The sequence below is a fragment of the Hyperolius riggenbachi genome, chromosome 2 (assembly GCF_040937935.1).
Source record: "Hyperolius riggenbachi isolate aHypRig1 chromosome 2, aHypRig1.pri, whole genome shotgun sequence".
Lineage (NCBI taxonomy): Eukaryota > Metazoa > Chordata > Amphibia > Anura > Hyperoliidae > Hyperolius > Hyperolius riggenbachi.
Window position 1 is genome coordinate 94,906,913 of NC_090647.1, and position 17,963 is coordinate 94,924,875.

Genomic DNA, 17,963 nt, shown 5'->3' on the forward strand with positions numbered 1-17,963 from the left:
TATGCTTCATAGACCTTTGCACCGTGCTATGGAAAGTACCTTCAACTGATCTGTGAAGCAACAGAGAGCTGTTATACACAGCAAAATCCCCGTTATCCTGAATTCAGGCAAACAGAAGTCTCAACTAACCCGGCATGCCTGAGGGATAGCAGACACCTTTTTTGAGGGGCTTCTTGTGGGTCCTGGCTAGCTTTAAAATACTTACCAAGGCTCCAGTGATGTCTGGCAGTCTTCCTAGCAGCTTCCGCCATCTGTGTACCGGAGCTGGCATGTCACATGACTGGAGAAAGCCGCTCAGAGCCCGCAAGGAGGTTCAGGGAAACTGCCAGACATCACTGGAGCCTTGGTAAGTATTACAGGGGAGAGGTTTGTGCAGGCACATGTATCTGGCACCAGGTGATCCCCGGATACTGGGGACTCTGCTGTAATATGTGGCAGGTTCCAGCGTGTGCTGCTGTATGTCAGGAGGACAACTAACCAGCAAATGTCACCACAGCATTCACTGTGCTACATCGTGTTCTGGTGACTCAGGGTGCATACACACATCCAATTTTAAGTTGGCCATGCTTACCATTTCCATGTGGTATGAGAGATTACCTACACAATGGGCTCTATTCATAAAAAAGTTGTGGCGAAAAAAACTCCTGGAGGGAAAATACCGCAGCGGTATTTTACACTTCTGGGTGGTCATTCAAAAAAATCTTGCCAGCTGCGATGCAAGAGCGGAGATCTCCCGCTGAAAGCTGGCGGTAAGCTGTCGGAAGACATGCGGAAACACTTCAGCCGGCAGAGTCCCTCCGTGCACTGCTCTCTCTGGGAGGTCTGTCCCATTCACTTGTATGTAATCCGCAAAATCAGAGGAAGCGGTATTTCCCGTCCACATACCGCTTCCTCTAAACTTCATGAATGGCCATTTTGTTACTTTTTTCTAGATAAATCTAGAAAAACACTGGAGAGGGCGGAAATGTCTCGCTCTGCTGGGGGATTGTAGATTTTCATGCGGGAACAGCTTTTATGAATGCCCACTTTGCTAAATGGACGGGAAAATCCGCTGTTTTGAGCGGAAAACTTGCGGTAACCTTTTATGAATAGAGCCCAATCTGTTCATATTATCTAACCCTTAACCCTGCCTCCTTGGTGGTATAAATACACCACTATTCCCATCTCAGGTACAATTTAAGCAGCTTTTCTGACCATAGTTAAGTACACCTAAAGTGAGAGGGATATGGAGGCTGCCATAGTTATTTCATTTTAAGCAATACCAGTTGCCTAGCGTCCTGCAGATATCTTTGGCTGCAGTAGTATCTGGATCACACACACCTGAAATAAGCATGCAGCTAATCTAGTCAGCCTTCAGTCTGAAATCTGCATGCTCGTTCAGGGTCTATGGCTAAAAGTATTAGAAGCTGATGATTAGTCGGACTGCCAGGCAACTAGTATTGTGTAAAAGAAAATAAATATGGCAGCCTCTATCTCCCTTTCAGAGCAAGTGTGCTTTAATCACCCCTGGTGGTGCCTAACTCTTAACCACCACCACCACCCTCCTCCCCTTTGCCGTGCCAAGAAGACATGAGTTACGGTAATAAAGTGACATTTCGGCACTCTAGGTACCTGCTAATTATAGCCGCAATTTTCCCTCCGGCGCTTGCTTTCTTTTATTGGTAACCTCGGTCCGCCAAATGTGATTTTATTGCCAACTAATTGACCTAAGCCCGTTTAAAAACGGGCTCTAGGTCTCTTCACGCCGCCGCCAGTCAGTGCACACGCGCACCCGTCCACCATGCATGCACCCGCCCAACGCACTCCCACCCACCGCGCGCACCCCAGTCTACCGTGCACGCACACACGTCCGCCCGCTCGGTTGGCCCGCCCCAACGGCTGTCAGTGCTTGACATGCGTAGTAGCGCAAAGCACTGACACAGGGACAGACGCAGGGACACTTGCATTTTATTAAAATGCACACTTCCGCAAATTTCGTAGCAGATTCTTCTGCTGGAGATGTAGCACTAGTGCCACACGCAAGGATAATTTGGGGTTCCGATGATTGCCGGATACTGAATTACTTCTCCCTCCGAGTTGCTACGACTCAGAGGGGGAATATATATATTTACATAGGGAAAGAGAGACAAATGAGGAGGAAAGAGGGACAGTTACAGGGCTCCCAAAGAGGGACTGTCCCTCCAAAAGAGGAACCGTTGGAAGCTACGGGGCTGATCAGTTTTGCCACTGGAGATCTGTCAGCTCTCATCTGCTTCACCAACACACTGGAAATGTCAATAAGATGACATATAAATATACTAACTGCGAATAAAACTCGCAAGCTACCCCACCCCCACACTTCAGCATCACGGCCTTCCCAGGAGACTAATCAGCAACCAAAGCCACGTTGCTTGGCTTGTTGCCGCTGTTCTCAGCCTTATCCCCATCCTGCCCATCACTGGGTCTCCCCGGGGAGCTGCCGTCGGTCGCCATGGCTACGCTGATGCTGCCTCCTCTCGCCACGCCGCTTGCTTCACCAGGGTAATGCCGTCACGTGTCATTTGGCTGCGCCGCCTCTGATTGGCTGGTCGCAGCCGGCGCGGGCTGATTGAAGACATCGGAGATGCCATGCAGCCAGCGGGATCACCTCTAGCGTGTAGAGCGTTGTGGTCCTAGCGCCGTCTGCTCACCCGCTGCACCTGATCCTCATCATTACCGGATGCCGTCTAGCTCATCAGCTCGCAGCTGACAGCCATTAACACGGATATATAGGAGCAGTGCTGGGAAGAGACGGCAGAGCTACAGCTTTGTTTAGTGTACTACTGTTACCAGAGCGGATCCTGCGGCTACGGTAAAGATGCCGCTAGACTCCGGTGCATGATCGGCTAGATCTATACACTGACCACCAACGGGAGGCATATGGGATGCCTGGCAGTTATGCGTTGTTGGCTATTACCTGCCATAGGGGCCCATTTTGCTATCAGGCTGCATGTATTCAGCGTTTGTAAGCTACATATTGGGTGCTTGTGTTCATTAACGTTTCTTATGAGTAATCCCATCTCACTAACTAAAAGGCTTAGTGGTCCTTTTTGCAGTTTATGGATAGTTTTGTGTGAAAGTAACTTTTTTGCATGTTTTTTTCTGGACGCCTTCAGTTTACTTGTGGCTGCTTGTGAACTGTTTATTCCTTATGTCTAATGTAGTACTGATGCTTGGCATCACCTAGAGCAGTGTTTCTCAACATTTTATTGGTATGTACCCCTTTTAAAACCCTTTACTTACCAAGTACCCCCTAGCATAGTAAACATTATCACAAGTACCCCTTGACAAATATATATTTAATTGTAGTACATGATGATTGGTTCTAAACCATTTCCAAGTATTTGCTGTTGCTTTTAATTAACTAAAACACTAATTTGGTGTTGTCTAAATAAGATTTATTCTTTTCTAAAACTTGAAATGTGTTAGTCTTTATTAAATATATCAAGCCCGAGTACCCCCCTGGAACCATCAGAAGTACCCCCTGGGGTAGGCGTACCACACGTTGAGAACCTAGGACCTAGAGTACATTGTTCAATTGCGTCCCTGCCTTTGACCTACCGTCTTTCCCCGAAAATAAGACAGTCTTATATTAATTTTTGCTCTGAAAGATATGCTAGGGCTTATTTTGAGGGGATGTCTTATATTTCTATAAGGAAGTGTCTCTCAGCAGAACATTTCCTGTTCCTTTGTACTGTGATGTTCATGGATTTGCAAGTATGCTCCTGTACTGATCAGGCACCTGCCCTGTCTTCCCTGCATACAGCTAATAACCTTGCTGTGTGCTGGGATGACAGGATCAGTGCTGGATTGGCACTGCACCACTGTGTCCCCACTTACTGGCTGCTTCTTCCTCCTCTAACTTCCGCTAGGGCTTATTTTCAGGGTAGGGCTTATATTTCAAGCATGCTCAAAATTCCAGCTAGGGCTTATTTTCAGGGTAGGTCTTATTTTCAGGGAAAGAGGGTAGTTCATATTAAGCAATGCAGATGACTGTGCAATGCATGTGATTGCATGCCATCTGTATTGTTGAGCTGCTGATCCTAATCACTAGTGATTAGGCTCAGTGCTGCATTGTGTGCATTGCACAGTGCATATAATCTGGATGTCAGAAGTGCTGTCTATTTCTGATCTTGGGTGTTGCCTTATGTGCTGCCAAATGCATATGGCAGTGTGTATAGTGTAAATGATGCCTTAGCTGGGTCTCAGTGTATAAAACCTTGTATCCATGATATGGCCATCTTAGATTCCCATTAAATTGCTTTTAGTTGTGCAAGAGATGATCCAGAGAAAAGTATAGGATGTATATAAAATAAACCTGGAAACTGAGTCCAAATCAAGTATATGCATTTTTTGCCAAGTTTGTGGGCTGATTTAATATTGAGAGCAGGCAAAATGCAATGCAATGGGGGAGAGAGTGGTTGGTTACCTATGAGTCAGCTCAGGAACTCCTCTTAAACCATTGTTGTGCTTGGCAATATGCTGCAACCTGAAATCCCCATCCTGAATTCTTCCCCCCCCCCCAATATCATGCAGATGCAGGGGAGTGCCTGTTGTGCAGAGTTTTAATTTTGTTAATCTTTAGTGCAGTTATTGGAATGTTTTAGAACTTCAGTTTTGCAAAAAAATATATATAATTTTTTTTTTTTTTTTTGCTGGTGGAAAGCTGTCCCAGGACAGCATAGGACTCGATCCAAACACTGGGGTTAACATGTTAGTCTAGCTTCTTATAAAACTTTAGCCTTAGCTTCCCATTGACTATAAACCTTCTTCCATCAAAGTGTACTGAGTCTCTGGAAGTGTTTATTTGCCTCATGTAAGATTGACTCCTACTGATCTGTTGACCCATTCCTCATATTCCTCATTCCTGCTTCCTGTAGACTTTACATCCAAAAAACAGGAAGTGGGAATGTTTGAGGAATGGGACTTCTCGCTGACCGTTATGTAGCTAATGATTTAATGAACATGCAAATGTCTTTATTTAGATCTCCAAAGTAATGTCAATGTTTCCAAGTGCTACAGTGTGGATTTATACCCATACTAACCTTCCTCTGGGGTATATACAATGAAGCAAGACATTCTACATTTTATACACATCAAATGCATCTATAATCTCAATTTTGTTTGGAAGTGTAAGCATTATGTGCACATCTGATCATTGCTGCTGTTAGAGGGTTTTTGTTTTTTTTTATTAAAGCTGTTTACATCAATGGAATTTTTTTTCTTGTGTTTAGTTACCATCTTTGTCTGAGAATGCGTCGTGGTAGCTCATCCAACGTCTTCGCTGTGGCAAACACTGGCCTGGGAAGCTATGATGGATGTCAGAACGTTGTCCTACCAAGAGTTCAATCTAACCTCCTGGCTCCAAGACAGACTCAGAGGACTGTGCTTGGAGTACTCAGTGAAAATGAGCAGCGCCCTAGATTGCTTAGCTCGGTAAGGAATAATCTGTACAACTTTAGAGCTGGTTCACACTTGGCGATTCTTCAGCACTTTGATCGCTGGCAATCCGCTAAGTGCTGCTGCTAATGTATCCCTATAGATACATTCGCACTTCAGCATTTGCGATGTCAATCAATCGCAAATGTGCTGCATGAAGCATTTTAGGGCAATCGCACTGATTCTCATTGTATTGAACAGTAATTATAAGCGCAAATCAATATCACGGGCTAGCAGTGCACCAAGTTTAAACTTGTCTTTCCCCTTCCTCAGTCTGTCATGGGCCCTGCTGTTCACACAGAATAGCAGGAGTAAGTGAGCTGGTTAAAGGTTGGCATGTTGCCTCTTTGGACTCAGTTTGCAAATATTTTAAGTATTGTGCACGTCCACAAACTGCATTTTGGTTGCCCACTGCCAATCCTATAATACAGACCTGACCAGTAACTTCATTCTCTCAGATAATTCTATACCCACTTGCAATATGGTCAGCTTTAAAGGAAACTCGAAAGACCTATGGAGGATGCCATTTGATCTCCTTTTAACCACTTAATGACAAGCTGACTTATAAAAATGTCCTGGAGCCATTAAGCGGCTCTAGCAGGATGTTTTTACAAGTCAGACAGTGCTGCTGCTCTGTGCACCCCTGCACATGCATTCCTGTGCACATATAAATGGCAAACGCCTTATTTCCAAATACTATATTGTCACCATATTTTGTACTAGGGACATAATTAAAATCTTGTGATAACCCGGACAAATGGGCAGAAAAATGTGTGGTTTTATGCACAGTAGCAGTGTTTACATTAAAACTATTGGGGATGAAATTGGAGGTTTTTTTTCTCTTTTTTTTTTCCTTCTTAGAAAATTACTGTAAACATCAAGCCCAACTGGTGTTAAGAACAAGATATAGATCATTTCATTGTGATTAAGTTATTGGCACTGAATGGTGAAAATCGCTTGTCCATTAGGGTAAAAACCGCTGTGAAGTGGTTAGACAATTCCAGCTGACAGACATCTTTTCCACATGCTACTGAACTGCTCATTTGTGCAGTTCAGCGTCCCATCTGCCAATCAGATGTGATTTAAATGCAGCAGTTGTAACACCACGTATTAAGCTGTGGTGTTACCAAGCAGCATAAGGGTTCAAACTGACTAGAAGCCTTTTCTAAATGCTAGTGTTCTGAAAAGCTCTAGCTAATGCAATGCTATGGGTGACTTTTTTTTTATAAAATCGCATCACTCAAGTGAGATCACACTCATAGCATTACATTGGCAAGAGCTTTTCAGATCACAAGCACTTAGCAATGGCTTAGTGATGTACTGCTAGTGGGTTCCATGCCTAAAACCACCATGTTACATGAGCATGGCAACTGCTGTGCTCAGATGGAACTGCATGGGTGGGGGCACCTGTCTGCCACCTGTGCCAACTGGTGGATGGGAGCATTTGAGAGGTTCTGAAGTTGCCTGATATTGAGACCCTGAGCAAGCATGCAGATTGGGTGTTTTTGACTGAAGCCCATTAGCTGCATTCTTGATTCGGGCACTACTGATGCCAAAGATCAGCAGGATGGCCAGACAACTAGTATTTAAAGATGGCAGCCTCCATATGGTTCAGGTGCAGGCTGTAGAGCACAGAATACCAATGCAGTCTTCAGCCACAACTGTAGAATATATGTAACCACCTGCTGCCCTCTATTACAGGGTCCTGTTTCTGCAAAGAGTGTTCCTTCTGGGTTTGAGAATGCGTTTCCATTTCCTGGGAAGATGGTTTCCACAAATGCTGCACCACTTGTCTCCAGGCCTTGCTTCACAGTCTATGTTGAGAAGTCTGAACCTGTTCAGAATTGTACAAATGACGTGGAACTTTCCAGTCTGGAAGAGATAGAGGCCAACATCATGAAACAAAAGTTCCACCTTCTACTTGACATCAGTGCAGGTTTGTAGAACTACACTTGTTTGCATGCATTAAAGCAAAGCTACCTAAGATAAGCAGAGGTATGTCTTCTGGACCCTTTCTTGTCGTCATCCCTCCCCATTCCCATAACCCCTACTTAAAATGTAACATTCAGCTGAAGTCTAATCCTCAGACATGAAGAGGCAGGCTTGTTGCAATGTTCCCTCTTATCAGAAATGTTTTCCAAAAAAAGGCTACCAGGGAGAATGAGGAATGGACAAGGCACAGCTATGTGGAATGAACATGCATCTGCTTGCTTTGGGTAGTCTTGCATTATGTGTGATCTAAATACAGACATGCTGATATTTGTTATTGTTGCAGCCTCTCCAATGATGGTGGACACTCCTTCCTCAACTCAGACTGAACTTGAAGATTCCGCTGAAACAGACCCAGATGCCATAGCGGTCTCAGAATACATAGAGGAGATCCATCAGCACCTGCGACAAGCAGAAGTAAAGATTTTAAACTGTTCTCTGTAGTTAGATTACCTGAGCCGAAGATTGGTTACAAAATGAGATGCATGGAGGGAAGCCTCAGGATCCTATTGAGGCTTCCTTCCCTGCTCTGCTGTCCCCCTGTCACTGAGCACCTCCCCAGAGGATTAGCAACCATGCATTGTCACTAATCATATCCAGGCGATGCATGTGCAGAAAGCCATGGCCACAATTCTGGAGGAATGGCTACATGGCCCTGATGTGGAGGGGGCTGTGATCATCAATGGGGGGGGGGGCTTGAAATCAGATGAAAGCCTCAGTAGGATCCTGAGGCTTCTCTCTCTAGGTAACTTAGAGCCTGGAGCAGCCCCAGCACTTGTCTCCCTGGGATCCAGTGCTGCAGTTCTCTCCTGTCATCCAGGTGGTGCTATAACCCTCTAGTGAGATTGCCAGCTGTCAGCACTCTCACCAGGGGTATGCAGAGCTTCTGGACAGGAGAGGAATGGCTGCCAGTGTCTGGATTGCCCAGTAGGCTGCACACAATGCTCTGCATGGACCTCCTGGCGGCTACCATAAGTGTAGCTTGGGGTTATCACAAAGGAGGTAAAGGGAATTTTCAGTGTCTTTACAAGAGGTTAATGAGGAGTTTACCAGAAAAAGCCATCAACTACTTTTTAGAAGGGGGGGGGGGGGGGGGGGGGGGTGCTAAAGCAAATGTGAAAGTTGCTAGCTCAAAACAGAAGGTATTTGCAATTCAGCTTTGTGTGCAAGTTGACTTCCATGATGCATCACTGCTGCTCGGTAAGTAAGCAAATCAATAGCTCTATACATGGAGGTGGAACTAAACTCAGAACTTCTCTAAGATTGCCCACAGCATGATAACCTAAGTCAGTACAATTGGAATGGAAATCCTAAACCTGAAGTTTCTTTACATTTTTGGAAGGGTTAAAGAGCACCCAAGCCAAAGATCTGGTACACATCAGATACTTAACCTCGCTGGTGTTACAATCATTTACAGATTGAGGGTCTACTTTTTTTTTCTTACAAACTTTTAGAACCCCCCCCCCCAACATGGAAAAACATACCAGAGTTCTTCAGCAGTTCATGCATATAGGTCCGTACACACGCGGGACTGCAGGCAACGACGAGTCCGTCGTCACCACCTGCTGGGTGGGCGTTCCAGTGACAGTCCGGCGTGTGTACAGTCTGTACACACGCCGGACTGTCTGCTGAAAACCTGCCCAGCGGGAGGTGACGATAGACCAGTCGTTGCCTGCAGTCCGGCGTGTGTACGGACCTTATAATTCAGGCATGGGATTACTGCTCTGCGCTACAGACTTCCATTCCAAGGCTGATTTGGGATTACCACTAAAGTTTAAGGCTCATACACACATCAGACCATAGTCTTTGGAAAATGAAAGATCACAGACCAATTTTACCCCCTTCCATGTAGTATGAGAGCCATACCTACAGTCTATTCTATGGAGCTGAACTCTCCCATCAGACAAATCTTTGGAAGATGCTGCACACACAGATGCTGTACAGACACAAGATCAGTATCTGCAAAAGATCTGTTCCTGCCAAAGATCCGTTCCTGCAAATTGCATTCATAGTCTATGAGATCTGCAGATAATCATACACACGATTTAACTGACATTCATCTGCAGATCAGATCCACCAGGATGGATTTTCAGATCAGCAGACGATTGTCTGATCTGCAGATGAATGTCAGTTAAACAAGGTGTGTATTATGATCTGCAGATCTCATAGACTATTAATGCAATTTGCAGGAACGGAACTTTGGCAGGAACAGATCTTTTGCAGATACTGATCTTTTGTGTCTGTACATCTGTGTGTGCAACATCTTGCAAAGTTTTTTTTTTTTTTTTTTTTTTTTTTTTTTTTTTTCCTGATGGGGAGTTCAGCTCCATAGGAGACTGTGAAGGTATAGCTCTCATACTACATGGAAGGGGGTAAAATTGGTCTGATCTTTCACTTTCAAAAGACTATGGTCTGTGTGTATGAGGCCTTAGAGATGGAAGATCCTATTGAGGCTTTCCTCCCTGCTGTAATGTCCCTCTGACAATGCATTGTTACTCCTAATGGGGCCACGCAGCTCTTCCTGCTCCAGTGTCTGCAATAGCCAGCCCACATGTGCAGTAAATTGGTACTATGCATGGGCAGGCTTGTGCTACTACTGCATCAGGAAGAGCTGCACTCAACAGGGACCTGTAGATCAGCAAGGGAAGCCTCTGGATCCTGAGACTTCCCTCTCTTGGTACATACACATGGCAGATTTTCGCAAACTACCCATCGTTTGGACATCAAATCTGGCATGTGTACAGTCTGTCCAGACTGGACTCTAGCGATCTGCTTGAGCTCTGTCTCTGGATCACTTTAAGCCTCTGTCTAGCTTATGGAAAGTTGCCTAGGCGAAGCTCTTCTGTATTCTGTGTACAGTTGCTGATGAGAACTAGGCTTATCTGCCTAAACTAACACAAATACAGAAGTGCACTTATGTGGAATAAAGACTTTTCATTGCATGCTGTACAAGAGTTCCGATCCAGTTTTTAAAGGCTATCTGCTGGAAGCCATTTCCTTCAGCCACAGCTCCTGTTCTGATGCATAACTGCAGCCTGAATTTCTGCCATGCACAGCTATAGTGAGCATGCTGCAGGAAAACTCTGTACAATTCTTTACCGCAGTGTAATTTAGACAGCACTCCATTGAAGAAATGGGCAGGCTTTCCCCAGCCATCTCATGCAGCAAAACCACTGCAGATGTGGGCTCAGTGTAAATGGGGCCCAAACTGCTTCTTGGCCACTTCTGTTAATTTGGGTACTTGCAAGCAGCACTGTTGGCTTCATGCATAATTTGAGCAGGTGGCAGCCACTTGCTAGATGGGACATATGGTATTTACTATAACCACACTGTACTTTTCCAGTTGTGCTATTCTGCAACCAGAAGGCCCTTTCTGCTGGCAAGTGGGTTGCTAAATGGTGCATTAAACTGAAGTGCTGTTTTCCATCTAAAACCTGAATACATGCCTTGCACCAACAGGCAGATTTGGCCAGAACCAGCTGTCTGCAAGTTGGTGTGGAGTAGCTTCTGTAAAACTAGTTACAGGTATATTGTAAACCAGAAGCTCTGCATGGATTTGAACTCAAGTTGTGTATACTTGATGCATTATGGGAGTTACTACTTCCTCACATGAAGCAAAAAATGCTAGTTTTTAATGAGCTAAATACACTTCTAGCATGGTCTTTCTATAATTAATTTGCAAATACATCTGCACTTTAGCCATAAAACCATAGTCCACCTGCCAGATCTGTACATTATCTTGCGCAAAGGTGGATCAGTGCATCACCAGGCTGCCTCCGAATGGCCGCCAATCAGGTGTACTGAGCCCCCCCCCCCCCAAAGAAACTACAAATGCACCTTGAAACCAAACAGAAGCTCTGCATAAACATCAATAAGCAATGCTATTAAATGGGAGAAGCTGACCAGTTACATTTGTTCCTCGCCATGTACAAAAGTAAGTAGCTTTGGTCAGCTGCTCCGATGTAATGGCATTGCTTATTGATGTTTATGCAGAGCTTCTGTTTGGGTTCAAGGTGTGTTTGTAGTTTCTTGTGGGGACTCAGCACACCCCTGGCAGCCTGGTGATGTGCTGATCCACCTTTGCACAATTTTGAATTTTTTTACTTGGTGGCGCATCCAGACAATTGCATAATTTAGGATTAGTTAGTGTTAGGGCCCCTCCCATGGGATGATTTCTTCGCAGTGGGAGGGACGAGTACTTAAGTTGCCAGCAAGCTATTACAGAAACCAACATACTCCAATGGTAGGTGGGTGCATTTTATTTGAATGCTGGGTGTGTATTTTATCCCACTAGTGGGGCTTGCACTCTCAAGCAGGTAATCATAATGATGCAATCTGTTAAGTAGCGCTGTTCCTTTCCTCACACTGTACATTATCTGGACAATAGGACACTACTTGCCACTGCAGTTGGATTATATCTGAGATTTTCTCAAAGCTTAATTTTTTTTTTTTCATAAGATTAAACATCGGCCCAAACCTTACTACATGAAGAAGCAGACAGATATTACTTCAGCAATGCGGACAATCTTGGTTGACTGGCTGGTTGAAGTGAGAGAGGAGTACAAGCTTCGTAATGAGACTTTGCATCTGGCTGTAAACTACTTGGACCGATTTCTGTCTTGTATGTCTGTGCTGAGGGGCAAGCTTCAGCTCGTAGGAACCGCAGCAATTCTCTTGGCAGCGTAAGTGCTCAAATGGGACTACCCTTTGTGAATGTAGAAATGGGTGGCTAAGATTGTACAGTTGGGTGCTAGGAGGTTGTGTGCTCCCTCAGCAAATGCTGTTATGAGAAAACAAAGTAAGGCTGGATTGGGAACAATCTAAAGGCCCATTCTAGATGGGTTATAGCACTGATGACCTTAAATGGAGGCCCAGCAGGCTTCCATATCTGACTTATTCAACTGAAGGTTGGCAGTACATCCTAAACTGAACAATTTTGATCTATTAAGATGTCAAAGCTACAAAATGCAGTTCTCTAGAGGTGGCTGCTTGTGCAGATTATTCTCCTTAAATGGAACCTGAAGCGAGAAATTATCTATCTAAAACGCATGACATAGCTGCAAATGAATATTACATACTAACCTCACCACCAGTTCCTCTCAGCTCACAATTTTTTTTAAATTTTTATTTTAGTGATACCTTCCAGTTCTGACAATATTTTGTCAGAATTTAAAGGGAACCTTAACTGAACGGGGGGTATAGAGTTTTACTTGGGGCTATTGCCAGCCCCCTGCAGCAGTCCTGTGCCCTCGGCGCCGCTCTGGAATCCTCTGGTCCCCCGCTGTCACTTAGTTTCATTTTTGACGACTCACCAGTCGCCGGCCGCCATGCGTATTGACACATTCACCAATGCAATTAGCGCTATTGCAGACAAACGCGTACAAAAATACGCGTTGCCGCATTCCACACGTAGATGTGCGGCAACGCATATTTTTGTACGCGTTGCGGTCCCCAATAGCGCTAATTGCATTGGTGAATGCGTCCAATACGCATGGCGACTGGTGAGTCGTCAAAAACGAAACTAAGTGACAGCGGGGGACCAGAGGATTCCAGAGCAGCGCCGAGGGCACAAGACTGCTGCAGGGGGCTGGTAATAGCCCCAGGTAAGTAAAACTCTTTACCCCCGTTCAGTTAAGGTTCCCTTTAAATATGCCAGTAGCTATCACAACTAATGTGCAAGGTAATGTCCATGTTTCTCCATGGCTCCAGTGAGGGATTTTAGTTTAATGCTGGATACACACTTTGAGATTTTCTGGCCGACTTGCTGTCAAATTTATTTCCAACATGTGCAATTTGCTTTCCAATCTATTTCCATTCACTTTAATAGAAGTCGATCGGAAAGCAAATCGAACACGTTGGAAATCTATCTGAAAGTAAATCGGCCAGAAAATCTCAGTGTACCCAGCATAAGTGTGCTGACCATGAAGCTGTTATGGGGTAATGGACATTTTTTTTTTTAAAATGGCGGATAGAGAATTCCATTGATCACAGTGAACAAATGGGACGCAGGAGTGGAGGTGATTGAGTAGACTACACAGGAGGTAAGTGACTGTGGTTATTTTGACTTTTTATTATCAGTTCAGGTTCTCAAGGCACCTTTTCCACAAGCAGTTAGGCAGTGAAAAGCTTCTGCTACAACTGGTTACTGCATGCTGAGCAATACAGTTCAACTGCTCATGGAAATGAGCCCTTTTTGTTCCCATCACTTTATCAAGTGATCCTCAAGCCAGCCATACAAATCATGAGAAATTACATGACTGTTACCTGGTTGGGACCTGAACCCTGGAACATGACTCTCCATTAATCAGTGCACACTCAAATTGGCAATTTCTGATGGTCACAGGAGATCATGCCTCTGGGTTTTTTTTTTTTTTTTCCCTCGCTCAGCCAACACTTATCATTTGGGGGTACATTTCAACAGTTCCCTCACAGCAGTCCAGAATACCTGTTTAATTTTAGCTGCTTGGCATGTGGAGCCCTATGGCAAGGTTTAAATCCTCAAACCTCAGGACTTCAAAATTTCAAGAGCTAGCCTGTATCTTGTGTAACAAAACTTGCAGTGCTGATTCTGGATTCAAGTGATGTCTCCTTGCAGCAGGCATTTTTGAAAAGGTTGAACATGACAGATTAAATTTTAGATGCTGATTAAATTTAATGGTTCTCATCACAGGAAATATGAAGAGATCTACCCGCCTGATGTGGATGAATTTGTGTACATAACTGATGATACTTACACCAAGAAACAGCTGCTACGCATGGAACATCTACTGCTCAAAGTGCTGGCCTTTGACATGACTGTCCCTACAATCAACCACTTCCTGCTGCAGTACATTAGCAAGAACAACATTGGCACCAAGACTGAACATCTTGCAATGGTACAAATTAAAAATGGCTATTATGGCATGACAAGATTCATACAGGCATTGCCAAAGGAAAAAGTCCAACTTCTTACTAGTTTTTTTTGTTTTGTTTGTTTTTAACTATGCTGTACAGAAGGAGAAACGTGGTTGCCTAACAATAGATATTGGCACAGAACACAGGTGTCAGTTGCTAGTTACAAATGTACTGTCATTAACTTACAAGACCTTGCAAGCTTACAATCTAACATAATGGGGAAGAGGTGGGCTGTAGTTGACAGGCAAGTGCTGTAAAACAGGACTAGATACAACTAGCAGGTGGGAGCTTAAGCCCAGTCTACACAGTACGATTCGATTACGATTCTATTTACAATCCGATTTAAATGTGACATGTCCGACCGGGATTCAGTTTGTCCGTTTTGCAATGGCAAATCGAATTGAATAGAATCCCGATCGGACATGTCGGATTTAATCAAATCGTATCGTGTAGATTGGGCTGTAAACCTTCTGGTTTTTGTTACCTGCTTGCAAATTAACATTACTTGCAACCAATGGTGAGTTTAATTGGGATTGTAAAAAAACACTTACCATAATGTGGCGACCTTACAGCCTAAAGCATAATCTTTGCACAACATGCACATTTCCCATTAGTAATTGGGTGTGGTGAAAATGTGCCACACAGTATATATATATATATATATATATAATTTTTTTTTTTATTTATTTATTTTTTTTTTTACAAAAACTTGTGTTCCACCCAAACTGAATCCTAACCTGTCTATTACTAACCGTTCAAGATGTGAAGGGTAAAGTTAGAGGGCTTTTTACTTGGTTCCCTTTTTGTACAGCTCTTGTATAGACTAGGCAGTTAACTCTCCACCTTTCAGTTTACATGCCATTCTGTAATGCAGAAATGAGTTCCATGGTCACTTATACAAGTTTTTGGATTTTAATGAGCTAAACTGTTATAGAGCTAAACTGAGAATACTAATGGCATGTTAATTTAGACCTAACCTTGTTTCACCTTCTGTTTTCACTTTAGTATATGGCAGAACTGACACTTCTTGAAGTGGAGCCCTTCTTATCGTATGTTCCTTCAATGATAGCTGCTGCAGCCTATTGCCTGGCCAACTATATAGTCAACAGGATTTTCTGGGTGAGTAGATAAAACAAAGCAAGAAAAACATCTCGCACCACTCTGTGATAACAGGCTAATGGTGTACATGCCAAGGGTTCTCCTGAGCTGGAGTAAACCTCCAGATGGGTAATGTTGAGCTAGCAGTCGTGTGCACACCAAATGGTATTTTAAACACCTACCTACCATCTCCCCTGCTCTACACTGTGGGGTTGTATTGCAGAAAGCAATTGACTTAAATTTATTTCTACCATCTTGATCTCAGATCAGTATGGGGGAATTTTTTCTTTGTACACACCAGACTAAATGGGTGGCTTTTCATTATTTGTGTCCAGGGTTGGTGCGGTCTTGTCAAGGCATTCCTCAGGGTGGGGCAACACAGCACAAAGCTGGCTCAAAGTGTTTAGTTTGAACTCTGGGGTTTATTTATTTTTTTTATTTTCCTGAGGTCTGACAGTTGCAACAAATCCTCTTGGTATCCAGGTCCTAGGTCACGTAGCATCATTCATTTTAAATGGGTTGTTTAGTTCATATTGCTGCTTGAAAATGGACTAACTTAGCTGCATTTCAGTTGTCTATTTTCAAGCTGCCTAAGGCTGGTTTCACACCAGGACGTTGCGTTAGAGGGGACGTTAAGGTCGCATAACGTGCCCCTAACGCAACGCCTGGTTGTGTTGGAGCAGGACGCTACCAAGAGCCGCGTTACAAGCAGCTCTTGGTGCGCCTGCTCTGTCGGAGGCACTGCGGAGACCACGTGAGCGGAGCTCTCCGCATCACGTGGTCCCACCAGCCATCAGCGGCCGCTCCAAGAAGAAAACACTGCAAGTGCCGTGAATATTGGTAGCCATGTGCCTGGCTACATAGCAGCCTCTCCCCACCTCCTCCACCCCAAAATTAAAAAAACCCACCCATACTGAGCATGTGCAAGCAGTCTAACGCAGCTCTGCCACTTAAAGTACTGCATGCAGTACGTTGTCTGGTGGCGCAGCGTTACTATATAACGCAATGTGGGCACTGAACAGCCCATTGATTTTTCATTGCGGAGGGGTGCGTTACAGGCTGCTGTAACGTGTGCCTGTAACGTCCCACTGTGAAACCAGCCTTAATCAACTCTGCATTGGCAGCTCAAGGGTCATCCTTAGAATGGGGATAGTAACTGTTAGGTGTCAAGGTGTGTGGTGGCCTGTGAGAATAAGTTTAGCTATAGTAAAATATCTGTTACTGAGATTTTTACAATCATGATTACTGGGCACCCAAATTTCTAAGCACCTTTAAGGTAAGAACAAGTAGCTACTGTATAATCCCACTTTTTATATACTCGTGTATCCTAAGTGAGGTTGTAAACCTATTGTAACTTTTTATTTTACCAGCCTGAAAGCCTTCAGATATTCACTGGCTACACACTGAGTGACATTGCACCCTGTCTAGTTGATCTGCACAGAGCCTGCCTTAATGCACCTCACCAACCACAGCAAGCCATCCAGGAGAAATACAAGACTCCAAAGTAAGACGTTTTCTGTTTCCTCTGCTAAATTTCTGATCAGAAGTAGAAAGTGCTGATGTTAATGGAAATTTTTTTTTTTCTTTGTCTTGCAGGCACATGCAAGTATCCCTGATGGTAATTCCTTCATCCCTTCCACTGTGACAGAAGAGCTTTTCCTAGGCTTATGCAGCACTTACCTCAAGGACCAGCCGTGTTGGTCTGACTTTAATTTGACACTGCTGGCCAAGTGTCAACCAAGCTTTTTTTAACTTATGAAATTTTGTCAGCATTAAACTTGAGCAGATGTTTTTAACCTATTTATAACTTTTAGGACTACATCATAGATGGCCAATACTTCAGCAAAACCACACAGAACTTTGCTAATCTTGAAGAGCTGACTGTATATAGACCTGTATTTCCTCTGTGCAGGTCCTGCACCTTCTTACTAACCCCTTCAAGCATATATTTGGTCTCCTGATGTAACCTTGTTTTAATAAACTCTATGTAGAGTAATTTGGCAACATGGCTTTTTTTTTTTTTTTTTTTTACAAGGGAATTTTAATGCACATCTAAAATGTTTGACTGTCTTGGTGAACTTTAAATGAGACTTTCCTGGAATCCCAGAATCCTGATGTAGTTAACGGTGAACTAAAATTCTCAGGCACATGGGTGTAGGGTTTTTATAATCAGTTCCTAATGTTTTAATCATAGTGGCACCTCCCAGCAAGAGGGTTTTGTTCATATTTATCACAAACTTGTGTTCCCCTTCACTCAGATGTGTGGAAATTGATGGTTTTGGCATCCAGAATGCACATCATGGTGGCTTTCCAGCAGTCGGGTGCCCAGTTATTTTGAGCACCCATTGCAAGTAGTAGCCAATGCTCCACACCATCAAATTCTATGTAGTTGCCCACTTCTTACATCCTTCAGAACACCTGTTCTAAATGTTAAACTGTGTACTCTTAGGGCCCGTTTCCACTAGGGCGGTTTCGCCACGATTCTGCAGAGTTTCCCCGCACATCATTCGCACAGGTAAACTCTG

At 44.0% G+C, this 17,963-nt stretch overlaps 1 protein-coding gene across 1 annotated transcript; it reads left to right on the plus strand.

The window, feature by feature from the left end:
* The first annotated feature begins 2,558 nt into the window (after positions 1-2,558).
* On the plus strand, positions 2,559-17,434 carry CCNA1 (cyclin A1). Its single transcript, XM_068265026.1, has 9 exons — positions 2,559-2,830; positions 5,253-5,454; positions 7,159-7,393; positions 7,733-7,863; positions 11,905-12,128; positions 14,117-14,321; positions 15,346-15,459; positions 16,809-16,942; positions 17,035-17,434. Exons 2-9 carry the CDS (start codon positions 5,272-5,274, stop codon positions 17,081-17,083), a joined length of 1,275 nt encoding a protein of 424 aa, XP_068121127.1. The 5' UTR covers positions 2,559-2,830; positions 5,253-5,271; the 3' UTR covers positions 17,084-17,434.
* Positions 17,435-17,963: the final 529 nt, after the last annotated feature.

Bases quoted from the DNA above. Each gene is read 5' to 3' on its own strand.
- CCNA1 (XM_068265026.1), top strand. From the start codon at position 5,272: ATGCGTCGTGGTAGCTCATCCAACGTCTTCGCTGTGGCAAACACTGGC. The intron at 12,129-14,116 runs GTAAGTGCTCAA...TTCTCATCACAG, and splicing joins GCAGCAATTCTCTTGGCAGC to GAAATATGAAGAGATCTACC. The intron at 14,322-15,345 runs GTACAAATTAAA...TTTTCACTTTAG, and splicing joins AGACTGAACATCTTGCAATG to TATATGGCAGAACTGACACT.